This window comes from Dendronephthya gigantea, unplaced genomic scaffold (assembly GCF_004324835.1).
Source record: "Dendronephthya gigantea isolate DGI-Jeju-01 unplaced genomic scaffold, DenGig_1.0 000019F, whole genome shotgun sequence".
NCBI lineage: Eukaryota > Metazoa > Cnidaria > Anthozoa > Malacalcyonacea > Nephtheidae > Dendronephthya > Dendronephthya gigantea.
Window position 1 is genome coordinate 418,100 of NW_021163029.1, and position 20,226 is coordinate 438,325.

The following is a 20,226-nucleotide window of genomic DNA, read 5'->3' on the forward strand; positions in this document are numbered from 1 at the left end:
GAAAACAACATAGACCAAACTCAAAAGATTGACACTGCCAGGAATATAATTTTTTCCCCACACAAGTTAAGAAAAAATGATAAAATTTGGGTATATAACATTGCATTGACTGTTTGTACCAAACGTTTTGATGGATTTATTGTCTCAGAGGCTTTGGTAACCAGTTTTACTATAGTCCAACTCGAAAGGCCAAAAACGAAATTGTTTATAGTAAAAAAGTTGAAAAACGGCTTACCTCAGTTACCTGGATGTTATAAAATAAGAGCAAAATGAGAAAATTCACCCTACCGATAAGTGAATTAAGCCATTCACAACGTCAGACGCAGAGCACGAAGCTATGTGTCCTTTCCATTTGTTGAACAGGGAAAAAGAGAAACACTTTTATCCATTTTATATGAAAAACAAAAAATATATACGGAAAGCTGAAAATATTTTCATAAAATCCAGGAGGGAGACGGACTCAATTTCTCACTTTGTATCGCGGTATGTCAGTGGTAACTACCATGAGCAAAAGGAACCAAGTGGCGTCAGCAAACGCCGAAATCCGCCATGTTTTTTGCTTCACTTTCTGGTCAAGAACCGGTCCTCCAGGAATTATTATATAGCTCAGTGCTTCTAGCGCAATTCCACCTTCTAGCGTAATTCCGAATTTATTCCTTTAAAAGCCTCTGCGGAGGAGAGAAGCTCCATATATGGATGGGTCCTTGGCTGCAGGCTAATTTGGATCACAGTGTGTTTGGATACAAGTCAAGTACTCGCCAAGCCCAAGTAGTCGCAAACAAGCAAACGTTTTATTATCACTCTTTACTGTTTGGCAATAAACATTTACGTACAGTTTACTGGGATAACAATTGCAGAACAAGCAATATTTTGTTTTCAATTCTTGACGTCAATGTGTACATGACTACATCAATGGCAATGGAACGTCCACGTGTCACTCAAGTGAAAGCTATCCAATTGGCAAATGAAATATTTGGCCTTGAAGTTGACTTAAACTCGAAGAAGAGTGCTAAAGAACTAGACAGTTATGATGATCGAAATTTCTACCTTAGTGGCGTGAAAGATGGCAAGCCAGGTGAATTTTTATTGAAAGTTTACAACCAATGTTATGATGAAATGGATCTCGTTGATGCTGTGCACACAATTATATTTTGTCTGGTAGATGCTGGGATCGCTTGCCCTGTGCCACAAAAGACCTTGGCTGGCAATTATCTAGAAGTACGCAATTTACCATCAACACCAAGTAACGATCAAGCAAAAAGAATAAAACTTGATGATAATTTACGTCCTTGTATTGTTTGTTTGTTCACCTTCTTACCTGGCAAGACAATGCAGGATTTCAAAAAGAATGGTCACACATTCAAAAATCAATTCTTCCTTCAGCTTGGTCAGGCTGTAGGTAATGTTGCTAATGCATTAAAGGTATTGTGTTTTGTATGAAGCATTATTAGGGTCATACTTTTACCATATTATTAGGTTATTACCAAATTGAAATTCTGTTGTGCTAATTCTCATTATATGTTTCGTTTATTCGAATAACATAATGGCAGCATCCTATTCTTTATGGCTTTACTCACTGAGCTAGTATATTAAAATTCCTGGAGGACTTGCTCTCGGTCAAATAGTGTCGCCAAAAAGATGGCGGACTTTGAGCTTTGCTGACGCCACATGGTTCCTTTTGCTCATGGTAGTTACCACTGACATATTGCAATACAAGGCAAAAAACTGTGTCCATCTCCCTCCTGGTTTTTATGAAAATATTTTCGGCTTTCAGTATATATCTTTTTGTATTTCATGTAAAAAGGATAAAAGTGTTCTTCTTTCAACAAATAGAAAGGAGACATAGTTATGACATAGACACTATGTCTGATGTTGTGATTGGCCTAGTTCACTTATTGGTAGAGTTTTTTCTCATTTAGCTGTTATCTTTAATATAGCATCCAGGTAAGCCGGTTTTTATAACAATTTTGTTTTTTGCCTTTGGACTATAATATAAACTGATTACCAAAGGTTCTGAGCCAATAAATCCATCAAAACTTATGGTACAAACAGCAAATATACTATTTTCGACCTTTGGTACATTACAGTGCAATGTTGAATGTTATATACCCAAACTTTATCATTTTTCTTGACTTGTGTGGGGAAGAAATTAAATTCCTGGCAGTGTCAATTTTTAATTGTCTATACCGTATGTGGTTTTCATGATAGCAAATATCAATGTTAATAGGTAAACCTCTCCCCACTCCCCAGTGAGTCTACTAGATCCTATCATCAATTAACATGATCTGACTTGCAAAAGTGCTGAGTGGGTGCTGATACAAAGTAATAAGATTTTTGCTGTAAACAGTGTAAAATTTCAACCTCTGATAGTGGCTATTAAATTCTAGTTAATATATTATCTTGTTTGCCTTTTCAAATCCAAAGTCAATTTATCAATTACCATGGCATGATTTTTTTGCTTCTTGAACCTTGTGAATAAATCTTGATCAGATCTCAATTTTTATTTTTCAGGATGAAGATACCATGAAATAAAGCAAGAGATGACTTGTCATGCAAATTGCTGGAACATTGAACTGAGATAATTGCCATGTTAACTGATATTGTTGTTGGCTGGTGTTTTTATGACAATTGTTATATTTATGAAAAAAATAAATATAAACATGCATTGACTGAGCAGTGTGTCTTCCATCTGCACCAACTTTTATAATTTTCTGTTTATGGTATCACCCAACTTCCAGGGGGCTATGTTTATTAGGCTAATCAGGAATAATAGAGTCTATGGAGGGATGAATATTATTCATTACCATGACCAGGGGTGCAATTAGACAATGTTGAAAACTCTTATAGCCCATTGAGGTACAAGCTGATGACCTATATGGAACGGACATTCGCAAGCTGACAATTTTTATTAACAATTTAGTATAAGTTTAGTTTCAATGATTCTATTTGATTCAACCAATTGATTTGCATGCAATTTGATTAAATTAGTGGCCAAGTGTTGACAGCTATTTAGCACGCCGCCGGCACATAAGTTAAATAATGAAATTGAGGTAGTCGAGACATTTCGAGGCAGTTATCTGTAAAGACATGTTGGGGATTATCGCCTCCAAGTAAAAGTATCCACAACAATCACAAAAGAATGAATAAAAATGATTATATTTGTCTCGATGTCACAGATTGTAATTTCACAGATGTTTCACAAATCACTATATTTTTCTAGCTTGCTCCGCATGGTCGTGAAGTCATCTGACGTCACCTGATAAAGCCCCTGGGAGCTAATTCCGGACACACTCCCCCATGTATATACACGGAGTGATATACATGTCACACCTGTTTGTCATGCAAGTTCAACATTCATTAACGTCAAATATCAAAGTTTCTAATGTTTTTTTCTCTTATTGTTTCTTTATTCTTCTTTGTCTTCTTCCGCCGTTTGTCGAATACGCAATTCCGCCGCAGCTGCCGCGTCTCTTTTTGGTCGTGGTTGAAACGCAGGCGCACTTGCGTTAAGTCGAGGTGGTTGTTGCCAATCACAGGACAGTTCGAGAGGGCATAGGTGTTGAAGGGCACGTTCCAGGTTTCCTGTCCCAACCTTTAATTTTGCTGCTCTCGTTATTCCATCTCTTCCCTTTATCAATTCAGTGACGATACCAAGTTTCCACATATTCCGGTTTTTCGATTCACCCTTTATAATAACCACTTCACCAACGGTTGGGTATGGGGTTTGTTCTCCTCCAGCACGACGATGCTGCTCGCGTAGGCTTCTTATATACTCTCTCGTCCAGCGATTCCACAAGGCTTCTTTGCATCTCTTAATATGCTTAGCTCGTTTCCGTAAATCTGCTTCGTCCATGTGGTGCGCCTTTAATTCAGGTGCGTGGTTAGGGTTAATCGTCAGCATCGTGTTAGGGGTTAGTAGTGGGAGTTCAACATCGTCCTCCACATAGCTCAGAGGCCTATTGTTAAGACAGACCTCCACATCAATCACAACTTCCTCAAGCTCATTCCATCTTAATGTCCGATTTCCGATACTCTTGTAAAAGGCACTCTTAAACAGGCCGACTAAGCGTTCAAATTGACCTCCCCACCAAGGGGCACGGCTCAAGTTAAACTGCCACTTGATGGAAAGGTCAGCCAGGTAATCATTGAGACGTTCATCTTTCTGTACACATCGGAGCCATTTCTTGGTCGCCTTAAAGGTCAAAGCATTGTCCGAGTAGATAAGCTTTGGCCTGCCTCGACGTGCGATAAACCGTTTCAGGCTCAGTATGAACTCAGGTGCTTCCATTGACTTCAATAAATCTAGATACACGGCCCGTGTCAGGCTGCAACCAAACAGCGCTAGATATGCCTTGTTTTCAGTTCCAGGTTTTGATTGATAGTAAATCGGGCCAGCGAAGTCTACGCCAATTACTTGGAATGGCGCAGACCCTTGTGTCCGTGTGCTTGGAAGGTTTCCTGGGGGTGGCGCCTGATATGCTTGTGCTCTAAATCTCTTACAACCCCAGCAGGCACTCCTCACTTTCTTGACCAAACGGCGCAATCTGGGAATCCAATAGTCGTCGCGTACCTTTGCCATTGTCAGGGACACACCCCCATGTAAAGTCAATAGGTGTGCTTGTCGTACAATTCCGTTCGTAAAGGGATGACTGTCTGGCAGGTAGATTGGAAACTCTCCTTCAATTCGCCCTCTACATTCAAGGATATTTTCGTTGTTTAGCTGCAGATTCAGTTGTAGCTGCTCTTCCTTGAAACTGGCTCTTCCTTGACATTCTAGTTGTGCTCGTTTAATCCACCAAAGTCTCTGTTGTTCAATCTCACTTGCGACTAGTGGGCCGTCTTGCCGAACCCCTGCTTTCGTCCTGCAGTTCCGGATAAATCGCCGAATCCATGCACAAATTCGCAGAATCTTGTGAACTTCGTAAGCATCAAGTAGTCGGTCGAAGTCATCACGGACGTGAGTTGTCATTGCGAAGATGCTTCGAGTCACCTTTAACTCAGCGTTAGATTCCTCGTTGGGCTCTAAGATCTTGTCCGATGGCCAACTAGTTTCTTCGCTCAACCAACTCGGGCCATGGTTCCATAGTTGATTATGTTCGACACTTCCGCCACGGCTACCCAGATCCGCGGGGTTCTCACTGGTCGGCACGTAATGCCACTTGACCTCCTGATGCTCCTGTATTTTGCGCACCCTGTTCGCAACGAACTGCCGGTACTCCCCGTGCCCGTGAATCCAGAAGAGTGCCACAGTCGAGTCAAGCCAACAGTGTACTGACACTGGGAATAGATTGATAGCTAACCGGACGTTAGTCACCAGATTGATCGCCATGTGACCGGCCACTAACTCAAGCCGGGGAATGGTTAAATTTCGCTTTGCTAACCGAGACTTTGAGCAGACGAGTCCTTGCGATGTCCCATTCTCCTGTCGGACGACCGCGTAGACAACAGCGCTAACCCCTTTTATGCTAGCATCTCCAAATGCGTGCAATACGATTTCTAAGATTGGTTGATGATGTGGTGCCAGAGTTCGCTCAACTTCAACGTATCTAGGAAGTTTGGAAACCCAGTCGATCCATTGTTTTCTCAGCTCTGCTGGGAGTTCACCGTCCCAGGCTATGTTGCTTTCACACATCTCACGGTAAATAAATTTCCCTTGCAGGGTCGTTGGCGAGGCCAGACCGAGGGGGTCATAGATCTTTGCTAGTTGAGAAAGAGCGCCTCGTTTTGTGGTGATAGTTTCATCTTTGTGCAGCCCAACCTTCAGGGTGTCTTTATCCTTGTCCCAAGGTAGTCCTAAAAGCTTTGTGCCCGGTCGGCTCGTCCCTAACTGCTGCTTAGCATAGGTCAATTCATCGTCTGCTGCTGAACTACCGCTGGCTTCAAGTTCTCTGGCATTTGAGTGCCATTTATGAAGCGTAAAAGAGGCGTCTTGGAAAACTTCGATGGACGTGTCTTTCTTTTCTTGCACAATGTCAATTGATGCACCGCCAACCATTAGGTCGTCCACGTACAGCCCTTCGCGAATCTCTTTAACGATTTCAGGGTACTGGCGTTCCCACAGTTCTAAATGTTGGTCGAGGACTCCCGCGAGAAGAAAAGGCGATGAAGTTAGCCCAAACAAGGCTCTTGTGAAACGGTATACTTGGGTTTCGGTACAGCCAGGTGGTGTCCAATGGAACCTCAATGAATCTCTCTCTTCCTCCTTTATTCTAATCTGCAAAAACGCTTTCTGGAGGTCCCCTGTCAACAGGATCGGGTGGAAACGTGATCTTATCAGGATGTTCCATAGCATGTTTTGAAGTGATGGTCCTGGATTCAAGCAGTCGTTTAAGGAGGGATGCTTCACATCTTCTCGTGCAGATGCATCATAGACCACCCGCAACTTTGTACTTTCTGCCTCTTTCTTGGACACTCCTTTATGTGGGATGTAGTATTCTTTGCCTTTGGGTACTGTGGGTGCTCTTTCAATCACTCCGCTTTCGAGCTGTTCTTGAAGGATGCTGTGGTACTCGTCATAATTCCCCTCTCGCTCAAGCCGTTTGACAAGTTGCCGTAACCTTCTCTGACTGCCTACTTCATTTGTTGGTAGTTCCGGATGGTTGGCCTTCCAAGGCAACGCTGTTTCATACCAACCAGCCTCGTTTCGTTGTAGTTGCTCCTTGAATTCCTGATATACAGTTCCTTGGTCATTCTCTGGCTTGTCAGCAAGTCCTAGCACATCCAAAGAGCACAGCTGCTCATAGTCTGTACTGACTGATCGGGTTAGCAGAAGGGGACTGGTCACATCTTCCCTACCAGGCGACATTAGCACCCAACCCAAGCGAGTACGTTCAGCAATGGGTTGCCCAGGTTTCCCAACTCGCGGTGCAGTTGTTGTCTTGATGCTGGCATACTCATTAACTCCGAGAACTACATGTATTGGAAGGTGTGGTTTGTCATCAGGATCATCTATTCTTACTCCCTTCAAATGGCTGTACTTGCTTAACAACTCTTCATACCGAGGATTATCAATTTCCATCAGTTGTGGCTTATGGACCTTGGATAGTTCGACTTCCATTGTGAATTGACAATCAGCTCCTTTGATAGTTGCAGGGTAGATTTCAACTCTGGTTGTTGTTGATCCCAGCATCATTTCAATCCGTTTTGTTTGGATCTCCCTCGGTTTCTTGTTCAAAGCATCTATAAGTTTGGCTGAGGCATAGCAACTCCCTGAGCCGGTGTCAAGTAGAGCTCTTGTTTTTATACCATCAACTTCAATGACCACCACTGGATAAATAACTTGGTTGTCTTCTGCTCTATGGGCTGACATGAACCCCTCAGGTTTCTTTGGATTTTCACAGATTGAGGTGTGATGTCGTCTACCACAGTCGTGACAGGTCACAGTACTTTTGCATTCCGCTGCTCGGTGGGAGGCTCCAGTACAGTTGAAACACAGTTTTTTACTTGCTAGTATTTTTCTGCGCTCCTCTGATGTTTTAACTGTTGGGCAGCTTGTTGATTTATGATCAGTAGCATTGCAATATACACACACACGTTGTGCCCCAGTCCCTTGGCGAGTGTGGTAAGTCCGACCCATTCTGTCTCGTCTTCGATCCTTGTCTTCGGAGTTGGAGTTCTCAGTGATCGGGTTTCTTCTTGCCCACAGTCGAAGGGCCTCTGTAAGTTGTACAAAATCCCAATTTTCCCAGTCTTGGTCTGTGCGAACGAGATCTCCTCTGATAGCTGGTAATTTATCTAAAGTCATTGCCACTGCTCCATCTACTTGAGAAAGTTTATTCATGGTCTGGAGTGATTGCACATTGTATGTTAGTTTCTCACAGAACTCATGAATCTTCCTTGCATTGGCTGTGTGAACTGGGGGAAGCTCTAATATTTCCTTCACATAAGCTTTAACAATCTCCCGTTCCTTCCCGTACTTCTCTTTAAGGATGGCTACCGCTCTATCATAACCCTCTGCTGAGTATGGCAGCGCTTCTACAGTTTTTCTCACTTTGTCTTCTAACAGTTCCCTCAAGTATGAGAATTTAGTAATCGCTGGCAAACTGGATTTGTCAATTGACTCCGTAAATTGACCCCAGAATCTGTTCCAATCAGTAAATGACCCGTTAAATTTAGTGATGACTAATTTAGGTAGTTTCGCTTGAACATTTGTTGCTTCGCTATGAGATTGGGGAGAACTGTCTTGATTTCTCTCAGGTTTTGACTTGAACATAGCTTTGGTCTCTTGCAACTTGACCTCGAATTGGATCTGCTCTTCTCTCTCGTGTGTTTTACGCTCTGTCTTTCGATTATTTAGCCAATCTTTCAAGGTTTCTACGCTTTGATCACCCTTTGCAATATGCGTATCAATATTCTCATTCCACGCATCTAATTCTTCGTCCCCAGTTTTCCCTGATATTTTGTACGCTTCGATTTCAATACGCAATTGATCTATTTCATTTATCACAGTTCTCAGTGTATTTTTATGCCTTTCTATCGCTTCCACATGCCCCTTTTCCACAATAGACGCTGTTCTATTCGCTGTTAAGTTTAATTGAGCGAGTTTTGTCTTTAATTTCTCTTCAGCGACCTCCATAGTCGACAAATTTCGCCCCGAAGGCGAATGTTTATGTTCGAGTTCGAATTAGACGAACGATAAATAGTCCCAAAATTCGCTGTTTAAGTGTACTCACCAAGCTCTAAAATCCCGTCGGAAGGTGCCAAGTGTTGGGGATTATCGCCTCCAAGTAAAAGTATCCACAACAATCACAAAAGAATGAATAAAAATGATTATATTTGTCTCGATGTCACAGATTGTAATTTCACAGATGTTTCACAAATCACTATATTTTTCTAGCTTGCTCCGCATGGTCGTGAAGTCATCTGACGTCACCTGATAAAGCCCCTGGGAGCTAATTCCGGACAGACAAGTGAAGAGTCATTTTAGTCCGTAGAGATTCACTCTTTAGGTATTGTAAATTCGTTTATGTTCGGATCTTTGATATTTGTAATCTTTTAATCATGGTCTAATCGCTATCTAATCAATTCTAATGTATTAAAATATATATTACGAAAAATCTGAGTACCGGATTGTGTATGGTTTTGCCCAAATGAAAACACTAAATGAAATATAGTATATTATGCAAATATGATTTTTGGATGAAACTATATTCCGGCACTTACTATCAGTCAGCTGCCCAGCATCTTGCCTGTGCTTTGGCCCCCGTTTCTGTAGATATATATAAAGTCCTGAAGACATTCAAGAGAACATCATTAAAAATTGCACACTTTTAGTAATATTTCTGCAGTTCAGACAATAGTGCCAAAAAGTTCAAGCATTTCGTTTTGTCCACATTTTTTTGACGTTTTAATATAGATTTGTTCTTGCAATTGCAAAAACAGCGTCTACGACTTGTATTAATTTAAAAAAAACACTTTATTGCAGGCCAGGCCGAAAAATATATCCGAAAGAAACAAAACAACAAGATTTGACGGCAAAAAAATCATAATAACCAGAGGGGAGACCCTGTTAATTACAAAATCTAGGGGGGAGAATGATACTGTAGCGGGCTCAGAATTGAGCCTGGTCAATGGTAAATACCATGGCCAAAAGGAACCGTGTGAACCATGTGGCGTCAGCAGAGCTTCTGGCACTGCGAATAAGGCGAAGTCCTGTGATTTGTTGAAGCCAACTCGTGTTAGAAGAATTTCACTCCCCACGGAAACAAAACAAAAGCCAGCGTGCTCGAAACTCGAGCTTGAAACTGTTCGAAGGGCGCTTTTTGGCCTTTTTTTCGTGTTTATGTATTTCTAATAAAAAGTATACTATAGGATAAAATAAATTGCTATAAAAACTGACAGCATGACCAACTTGATGTGTTCTCTTCCAAATCTAGAAGAGATTCGCCTCCGAAGAGGTCTGAACGCTTGGCCTCCGAAGAGGTCGTTTGGATTTCTTAAGACCCATTTACACTACACAACTTTTGCTTACAACTGTCGCATGCAACCTGCCTACAACACGACTTGCACAGTGTAAATCAAGCCAACAATACGCTTACGACAACTGCGTGCAACACGAAAAATTGTACGATTTTGAAACATGTTTTAGCCTGTCGTAGCCAAATATGGTAAAAAAGTGGCGTATTGTGCACAAATATGTTCCTTTCTGGGGCTACAATTGGGTACAATACATGTTAACTTATAACTTCAAAATGGCGGATGTAAGCAAAGCTGTAATATCTAACAAAAGAAAATCCAAGGACCCAAAGATATTTACTGACGAAGAAACAGAAACGCTTATTAACCTGTGGAGTAAGGAGCCAGTCCTTTATCAATGTAAACACAAAGACTAGTTCAAAAGCGAGACAAAATCCGCGAAATTTTATACAACTCCTGGTGATTGTAAACTCAAAGTTGTACAAGTGTGGATCACGAGCAAGTCGTGTTGTAGGCAGGTTGCATGCGACAGTTGTAAGCAAAAGTTGTGTAGTGTAAATGGGCTTTTACAAAATTTGATGTAAGAAATCCAATTCGGTAAATTTGATATACATAAAAATGTATTCAATACAAAAGGATTCATTTATAGTTAGAAAACGTACAAAAAAGAACCCTCCAATTAAGACTACAACGAAATAGCGGTACCTCGAAATAAAATATGAACTAGTGTTGTATAAAAAACGCAAACAAATTGGCGAACAAATGACGGTAGTAAAGTAATCGATACCTTTCGGATAAAATGAATAGCAGGTTTATCCTATAAATAGGACTTATCTGTTGGATAAGTATCAATCTTTTTAACCGCCTCATGACTCATGTGTTATATTGGAACACCGAACACCTATAGTGATAATAGTATAATTGACCCTTACAATACAATACAATACAAAGGCCGAGCCAACGGATTTTGGCTATGCTGCACACAGCTATATAGAGTGAAGTGCTTTTATTTTGGTTGTTCGTTTCAGGTGTATCGCAGCTCTTCCTACCCTCTAAGTTTCCCTCTAAGTAATGCGGAAAAACGCGCGCATTTTATGACGTCACGGCGAAGGAATGCAGCGCGGCGAGGCCATGATTTACAGTACGCTTCGTGTTAATTGGGATTTAGGTAGCTGTTACTTTATATAAATGTTTATGGAAATGAATTTAATTCTGAAGATATTTTACGGAAGAAATGACCCTTTTATGTAAATCATGGCCATGTATAAAATGCCCACGTTTTTTCGGTTTACCATGTGTACTTTTTACTTCCGGAAAAGACACTCTACTGACACTCTACAGGGTTTTATTACTCTGGGTACGAGGTTGGGTTATTAATTCAGAGTTTCAAACGATTCGTTTTCACCGTATGCAAGCTTTAAATCTTTTGTGCAATCTTCTTTCGTTGAATATTTATAATTTAAAGTCTAAAGGCTGCTTTCCACTTACGCGTTTTTTATACGCACGTACACGTACGGAAAATTTTAAATGCTTTTAAATTTTCATTATTTAACATCTAGGTCAACTAATGCATACTAAAATATGCAGAAAACTAAGTTCCTTCGATTTATTCACTTGGTTTTTTCAAAGGTAGCATGTACAAGGATTTAGACTTTTACGTGCGTGTACGTGCGTATGAAAAACGCGTAAGTGGAAAACAGCCTTAAGTATTAAGTTACGCTTAAAGGCTGCTTTCCACTTTGTTTTTTATACGCACGTACACGTACGGAAAATTTTAAATGCTTTTAACTTTTTATTATTTAACATCTAGGTCAATTAATGCATACTAAAAAATGCAGAAAACTAAGTTTCGATTTACTTATTTTTTTCAAAGGCAACAGGTATAAGGATTTAGACTTTAACGTGCGTGTGAAAAACGCGTAACTTAAAAGCAGCCTCAAGTCTTACCAATTTCCGTGGTGTCTAATTATACTATGCGAATTAAGTATTTAAATTATCACTTCGCAAATAAAATTTGCCAATATATTTTGATCAAATTTAGTCCCGAATATCATCGCGGACCTATTTTTTTACTTTGTTTTAAGTTAAATTTCATAACGTTATCGTTTTAGGATTTAAATTGTCCTGTCCTGACGAAAAGGGAATATCGCTGGGATCTGTATTACTTTGACACAATGTTAAGTGGACTTGATTTTATTTCATCAAAACAAAAAGAGTTAGTAAAAGATGTGGAGAATTTATTCAAAAGGTTTGTAAAGCCTCGATTGGATGTTCTTCCAAAGCAATGCATCCATGGTGATATTACTTGCGGAAATGTAATTATCAGAAAAAATCCTGATTCGGAGAAGTTAGAAGTTTCTGGTTTCATTGATTTTGGAGATGTCAATTATAGTTGCAGAGTTTTCGAAATTGCTATCGCCGCTGCTTACATGATGAATGTAGCTGAAGATGACATAATCAAAGTTGGTGCGTACACAGTTGCTGGCTTTCATGAGATTTGCCCCTTATCCCAGGAAGAAAGTGATGTAATATTTTATTGTATTCAAGCACGGTTGTGCATGTCTGGTTGTTTTGGTGCCGAATCCTGCGAGATGCATCCTGATAATGCCGAGTATTTTCTATGTGACGCAAGAAGAGTTTGGAGAGTTTTAGAAGCGCTGGCGAGCATTGATAAACACGAATTTGATAAAATGTGGAGAGAACTTTACAACAGCGTCCAAAAAAAACAATTTTAAAATGCATGCATGTATGAGTTGGTCGTTGTACGGCAATTTTATATTTGCAATTATTGTAAATGCAAAGATTATAATAATCCTGTCAAAAAGTAAATCAATGATTAATATAGCAAAGACAGGGACGCAAAATTGAGGAGACACTATTTCTCAGGGGCAATTTTCATTAATAAAAAATATGTATTGGGACGGTTTGGCTGTTTGAGTTTGTTTTTCTTAACAATTCGGAAATTTAGAATGCAGACATGCAATTTCTTGCTTTTTTACGCCAGTGGGGAAGGTTCCAGATCTGTTTCTGTAAAATAGGTAAACTTAAATTCATGGACAACGAATCATATTATTTCCTATTATTTTCTATTATTTCCTTTCCTCATTTGCAAATCAACAGGAAGAGGGGTGTTTGGTATGAAAAGAGCTACAGTTTGTCATGCTCAATTCAACGCTGTTTTGAGATTTTCGACGTGCAATGTATGTACTCTGTGGCGAAACCTGATTGACAGGATTATCATCATGACCGATCATTCCAATATCTCACGGCCAAAAATCCACAAAACAAGAATCCAAAGCATTGTATATAAGTTTTTTAAAAATTCATCATGTGCACTTAGCTTAATGATTTTCGTTAGAATCCACGTGACTGAGTCAGGGTTAGATCATGCAGATCATGAGGTAGTACATGTTCTTGAATGAGAGCTACTGAAGTAGTGATCTGATTGAAGTTAATGAGTTCACGGCAACCAGGTATATAATCCATCGTAATTATCGCTACTCTGGTTTTAATAAAATAATGAAAGTAATCATCACACAAAGATTAACTTTCACGACCCAACGTTTCGACACTCCGGTCTAGTGTCTTCATCAGGGGTTGATGAAGACCTAATGAAGACACTAGACCGGAGTGTCGAAACGTTGGGTCGTGAAAGTTAATCTTTGTGTGGTGATTACTTTCATGATTTTATTAAAACCAGAGTAGCGATAATTACGATAGTGATTTGATGTTGTAGAGAACTTGTGTGAGCAGAATTGAGTCTCATGTGCTCTCTCAAGGAAGATCAGGTTAGACCTTACCCAGTATCGTATTTGTGACCTCGATCAAAGGTATTTAACGAGGATTGCAGATATCTTTGAATGAGGAATGATAAAAGTTCCTTTCCAAAAAAAACCCCAAAGCCATTTAGTTCGTCTCTGCATTGCACTGATAGCAGTATTGCTGGGCAAATGTTGTAATTTTCTAATATTTCAGCATTTCTACAGTTGTGAATGTCAGCAAATGCAAAATAAACTCGTCTTCGCTACAAGACAGGTGCTTTTAAAGAGTCAAAATACTAGTTTACAAAAATTTTTGCCCCCCAAGGTGGCGGCTAGTTACGAAGCTCGTCATGTGTGACGTCACAGGCAAGTGGTCTAGAGAAAATTAAAAACGCCTATGGGAAAAAACCCTAAAATTATTTGTCACCTGGGTTCCTAAATTTCTCGTACCTTGGTGAAAAGTCCTTAATACCCGTTTTACTCTAACTCTAACTGGGTTTTGCAATAACACGTTGTAAATTTTAAAGTATTTATTATATATTGTAGTCACTATATCATTCAAAAATTTTAAGCACGCAACATGCATTTTAAGATTTTGCAATAAGTTTTTCTTGCGTCTTAAAATTTTTCTTACATTTCCTACTTACGATTCAAGCGTGTAAACCGCTATTGTTAGTTCATTTCAGCCCGTTTTTGTGGGATAAAACCGATTACAATGATGGAAATGGCGAGCAGGGTTTGTAACAAAAGAAATCTCTTCAAAGCCTCCTATCGTCTTTCTTGTAATCGAAAATGCGAAAGGAATAAAGGATTCTTACACTTAGCCCTCTGGCCGGGTCCATGTAACCGTCCTCTTAAAACTAATTTATAAATAATGTTACTAAAATATAAACAGTATACAATCCTAGTATATCAATACATATAGATACTTCCCGAATATGCTTGAGTGCACACAAAACAATAGCTTGGAAACGAGGCGGGCAATAAAATCTTTTGTTAGTAGGAAGCTTTTTATTGCGCCAGAACAAATTCGGGAAGTGTCTATTGACACTTCTAAACATTCTTATATTTCCTAATATATCCCTGCCCAGCCATATAAGTCCCGTACACTACAGTCAATTTATTGGCACGGCACCGCTAAAATTGGTTCCCCGTACCCAATTTTATTAATGCATGTTCAGGCTAATAATACAAAGGCCATTTTAGCCGTGTCGTGCTGATAAATTCAGTGCAGTGTAAACGGGGCAATAGTCCATGGCATGGACCACCGGATTCACATGGTCACGACATCACTTTAAGCTTTTTTACGGCTACTGTCCCCAGAACTTTTTTATTTGGCAGATCATGTTAAAGCAACCATGGTATCATATTTCTAGGGGGTAAAACTCGCTTTGATATTGCTAATTTTAATGTCGTGACCATGCAAATCCGTTATAGTGTAAACACGGCCTTAGAGACCTCAGGACTTTTGCGAGGACTTTATCTGTCAAATGGCAGATATAAACTTAATAGATCTAGCTAAAACGTTTATAAAACAAACATTTTAATTTTAAAGGTAATAGACGTAAGTTAAGAGATTGCTTCGAAAAGAAAGCGCAAGGGAGGGGAGGGAGCTGACCCTAGCCATAGACGAGAGAAAGCACCGGCTTGGGGTGATTAGAATGTTTGCTTGAAAAACTCGAAGGCATTGCTTAGATTGCCAAAAAAACTACAACCTCATCTGCTAAGGCTAGAGGTGGGGGGTCCCCGATGCACGCACCCTCGAGTAAACCATCCCTACTGAAAGAGAATACGAATAGGTGACGTATAAATCAGACAACGACATGGAAATTTGTGTGTACAAATTAGACGAAGAAAACCAAGACGCAATCTACTTCTGAAGTATAACTGATGAGCTAAGAAAACCATGCCTGTGTCTGGTAGACTGTTGAAATGACAAAGAGAAGAAGGCTATCCTCTTTTATCTCTCAACAACATCGAAGTGTCTAAATGAGCCAAAAGGAAGGAACCTGTTCAACGGAACCACTGGAAAACAGGATATTCCTGCGTGAGTGGAGTCAAAATCGACGAACGAGGTTCACCAATTCTTGCGAGTTAGCTGAAATAATCCACACGATTTGTGATTTGTTGAATCATTTTCTGTACAAATGGTATTTCGGTAAAACACCCGGAAATACTAGTCGAGATGGCTAATTTTGTTGTTTCAATCAATCAATGTGCTGAATAGCGTGGTTTTTAAATGTATGCAAACGGCACACAATATACTTTCAGGCCTAATTTTCCAGCGAGTTTTGTTTCACAAGACTTTGTCCTCGGGCGCAGTAACAATAAGGCTTGAGCAGTTTTGGATCAACCAGCACCTCGCCATTTGGGCCTTTAAATATAGTTCCACAACACACTTCCTCTCTTCTCCAACCAGACAGATTAATATATGGAAATTTCATTTCATTCTCCATTAATTGAGGGAAAACAAAAGATGTTTGACAAGCGGTGGATGTTCGACCATTGTCAGCGATGGCAGAATCTGATATCTCGCTTGGTGATGGACTGCACGAAGGCGGTGTACTGGAATCACTGAAACGATGACTTGTTCCTGTAGAAGAACGGTATCACATTCATATCATGAATAGTACGAAAACTATAGTCGATGTTGTGCTTGGTGTCATGGGAAGGATCCAAGTTAGAGAATGGGGAACGGGGTGGGGAGGCATCTTGACCAATTCTATCCTACTTATGTTACCGTTTTTCAGCCGTATAAATATAAGCTGTATATGCAGTTGGATGTCGATGTTTATCTAATGTGTACACAACTTTTGACGTCGTTTTGACGCCGTGTTCAAGTTCAACTCCCTGAAGAATGTTCAAAACTGCAAAACCTGAATTGTAAGCTCGAAAAGCATAACAGGGGCATGTACGTGCGAAACAATAAACCTTAGAGCCGGAAAAGACTGTGAGAGCCAGGCAAACTAGACTTTAAAACAATTTGACGATGTTGAGGGTTTTTGCTAGGGCCGGTTGTTCGGAGCCTGATTAGTGTTAACCCTTACGGAAGTACTTATTTGCCTCCCACTTGCCCTACGCCTATTGGCATTAATTTGATTAAACGTCAATCAGAGGGTCGTTATGTTCTTGAAAGAATCAACCAATCTATTAAAACCTGATCTATGTATGAAAAAGTAAGGGGGGGGCATCTAATGTATGATACAAGAATTATTTGACATGTATGATACCATAACAATTAGCTAATACATAACTTACAAGACGGAACAAACATACTGCACAAAAGCAATTTACACAATCATGAAGCCTAATTAATGGATGTTTATATTCATATTATATATATTAATATTGTTTTATTTTCAATAATCGTAATAATGAAATTCTTTAAAAAGCACTGAAATTTACGCTTGGATTTACAGGATTGTTGTGCCGACGTGTGTGTCATATAGACAAAAGTTTGTAAATTCATCTTCTGGGTTCGCTAAGAGGGTGTAATTAATGCTCGTACACAAAGTTAGGCACATTTAAGTTTAACCTTAAGTGTCAGCGTGAGTGAATTACAGCACTGAGCGGTATATTAGCCTCCTTTCGATATGAGAAATAGTTGATTGGCAGAACGCTCCACGTTTAATCTCGGCCAAAAACATGCAGACGGATGTGCGAATTGTGATGCGCTTTTTTGAGAGACCTTTGAAACATTGAACACGCCCTTTACTCCAAAGAATGAATGGTTTTTGTTCAAGATTGCATGGTTAACCTTTGTTGTCTGTCTGTCATGTTTCAACACAACTAACACATAACGCAAAACACCAATATTCAAAACGACGATTTCGAAAAAGAAACTAATACATCTCTCAAAACTGTCAACAAATAAATATGAAAAAGACGGTGTTTACCGTGAATACTAGAATATTCATATACACGATGCATAAAGAAAAGAATGCTTGAGCAATAATGCATGTGCCTAAAGTCTAAACACAATTGAGTTGGATCATATTAACTGTAGAGTCACAGATTTCCTGATGTAGGCTCAATGTCAAAGTGCTTAGTTATAAAATATTAGGTCAGAGCCAGGTATAAGCTTCAAAAGAGGTGTAATATAAACACAGCTTTTGAGTGGAATAATGGGTCATTTGTCATAATCTTATCAATGGATTATTACAAAAAATGATTTTTATACCAGTTGAATAATTTCACTGTTACAAAGACCAAGTGGAATAAAAACTTGTCTTATAAATTTGCATAAAATATCTTATCTATCGATGTATCCAATCAGTGAAAATTCTTTCAAACAACGAACATTTCTAGCCTATCAGGCAACAAAGTCTACTTGGTACTGGTTTTAAAAGGTATTTATTGATGAAATGCTGGCAGAGAAATAGCTCATATAGAGTTTCTAGTCCTTATAGCTATAGAACAGCTTTCACATATCATACCAAAATAATATAAATAAATTAATTTAGGGTAAACAGGAGTTTGTTGATAACAGGAGTTTGTTGCTCTGTAACCATGTGCAGCAAGGCATCTCAAATGCAAACTGAATTCAAATGCAAACTCACATTTTCATTCCTGTGAGAAGACTATTAGGTCGATATATTTTTGCCAGCTGGTTGTTTAAAAAAACTGTATAGTATGTGATAATAACAAAAACACTTACACCAAAATATATAGCATCCAACCTCAATAATGGGATTGCTGGGGAAGCAATGTTTGCATTAATATAATGGATTTAAATTACATGTGTGGGAATCCAAACATTTAAAAATTGAATATATAATGTTGTATTTATTATTACAGATTACAATTCTATCTCACTTTAATTGTTCAACATAATAATATCATCACAGATGGTTTTAAAACTGTTAATGTTAAATTGGCCTAGATGGTGTTGAACAATTTTGGGTGATGTCTCATTACGATTTTGGCTTGATATGCATTTCCTGCACTAGGGTATGTTAACACTACCATGTCATGGTCTAACATTGCTCTGGTACTATGCCTCTTTTTAACCATAAGTTAGCTGCATGCCAAATTGGCCTTATTAAACTGAAGAAATCTTCTCTCTCAATAACAAACAATTTTATTCTTTTTTCGACTTGTGGACCTTTAGTTAGTATCATAGTATTTATTTTATTCAACTAGGACAAGACAGAAGTGGGCACAATTGCAGGAACAAAATTCATGAACTAAAGCTTCTAAAGCAGTTGCAGGAGACAAGATTTTGTGTGAATTTGCTATCATTTCCATGCAAGACAATAAGCCCGGCACTGTCACCGTAGTTTACCAAACCAACAGACACAAAATGGCTGTTTATAGGGTTTACAATTTTTTAAATACAACAGTGTCACAGCTTTACTTTATCTGATTTGATCTATTCAAGACAAACATATCTTTCGGACATATAGAATCGCCTCGGTACGTAACTTTATATAACACTACTAGATAGTTGGGGCTGTAATGTCTTAATAGAGTATCTATTCTCTATTCTCTATCCATTAACTGATTGACAAAGGCAAGGGGTAGTAACAAAAGGAATACTGAAATATAACTAAATGCATTTGCGCTCGAAACCTCTCTGATAGGCTCTTGTTTTGAAACAGAACTAAATTAAAGCCACATCTCATACAACACTCGCAGCCATTTTTACGAGTCTAATTTCATTAGAGAAATTGGATAATTATTTCCATTGAATATCGGCAAAGACCCTCCAATGTTAACACGAGAGAATAACATTGTGAACAGATAAACCTCACAAAAATAAGAAAATATCGAAGACTATGACCCGTTGAAACTCACCCTTGCCTTTTTGATCGTTGTCATTGGGTGCTATAGCTGTGTTGGGCATTTTTTCGTCCGATTTTTCTGCGGTGGTTCTCTCGTCTGTTGATGTTGAACGTCTCGAGCCCCTTCGAGATTTGCATTTTCCGTCAACAACCTGAAGGGAATATCAAAAATATATAATTGCACCACAAACGATTAGTTTCCAGCAAATAACATACTCACATGGCTCCAAGATCGTTTGTTTTCTTTAGGTAACTTTTGCCAACGTTTTACGAGCAAAACGCAAGCATTACAAATCAGACCCGTTCGGGAACCTTGCTCGACGTTGAAGCAAGCCGTGAACAGATTTTCGTATTTTTCTGTCGGAGTAAAACGCGAACTAGAGGATTTTGACCCACAAATGCAACAACCACTGCTGGAACGATAAACTTTTGGTTTGTGCGAGCCAAACATTATGTATAAGATGTCTTTTTTGTTTAAATGTTATGTAGTGTCAGTATCAAAAATCCTGCCAACATTGACATGCAAGAAGGATCCCAAGAGGGGGAGGACCCTGAAAAAACAAACAAACTGCGCATGATCGGAAGTTATATACGAGTTTTCCCCAATGGTTTTTCCCATTGGTTTTTCCTCGCCAAAGGTCAGAGGTTATATAGATTTCTCGAAATCAAAGTTTTTTGCTTATTGTCTTAAAAAGTGCGGTAAAACGGAGGTACATGTTGCAGGGACAAATCCCTTGACGGTTGCCACTCGGCGGTGATGTCCTATG

The 20,226-nt window shown here is 39.2% G+C and overlaps 3 protein-coding genes across 3 annotated transcripts; 1 reads left to right on the forward strand and 2 right to left on the reverse strand.

Moving 5' to 3' along the window:
• The first annotated feature begins 787 nt into the window (after positions 1-787).
• On the forward strand, positions 788-2,622 carry LOC114521098. Its single transcript, XM_028541515.1, has 4 exons — positions 788-1,075; positions 1,163-1,422; positions 1,920-1,944; positions 2,512-2,622. Exons 1-3 carry the CDS (start codon positions 901-903, stop codon positions 1,935-1,937), a joined length of 453 nt encoding a protein of 150 aa, XP_028397316.1. The 5' UTR covers positions 788-900; the 3' UTR covers positions 1,938-1,944; positions 2,512-2,622.
• Positions 2,623-3,406: 784 nt separating this feature from the next.
• Positions 3,407-8,870, reverse strand: LOC114521025. The gene has a single exon (XM_028541415.1). It carries the CDS (start codon positions 8,573-8,575, stop codon positions 3,407-3,409), a length of 5,169 nt encoding a protein of 1,722 aa, XP_028397216.1. The 5' UTR covers positions 8,576-8,870.
• Positions 8,871-15,593: 6,723 nt separating this feature from the next.
• Positions 15,594-19,980, reverse strand: LOC114521089 (SIN3-HDAC complex-associated factor-like). Its single transcript, XM_028541503.1, has 3 exons — positions 19,680-19,980; positions 19,473-19,611; positions 15,594-16,269 (listed from the first exon to the last, which is right to left on the reverse strand). The coding sequence occupies exons 1-3, from the start codon at positions 19,908-19,910 to the stop codon at positions 15,950-15,952; spliced, it is 690 nt and encodes a 229-aa protein (XP_028397304.1). The 5' UTR covers positions 19,911-19,980; the 3' UTR covers positions 15,594-15,949.
• Positions 19,981-20,226: the final 246 nt, after the last annotated feature.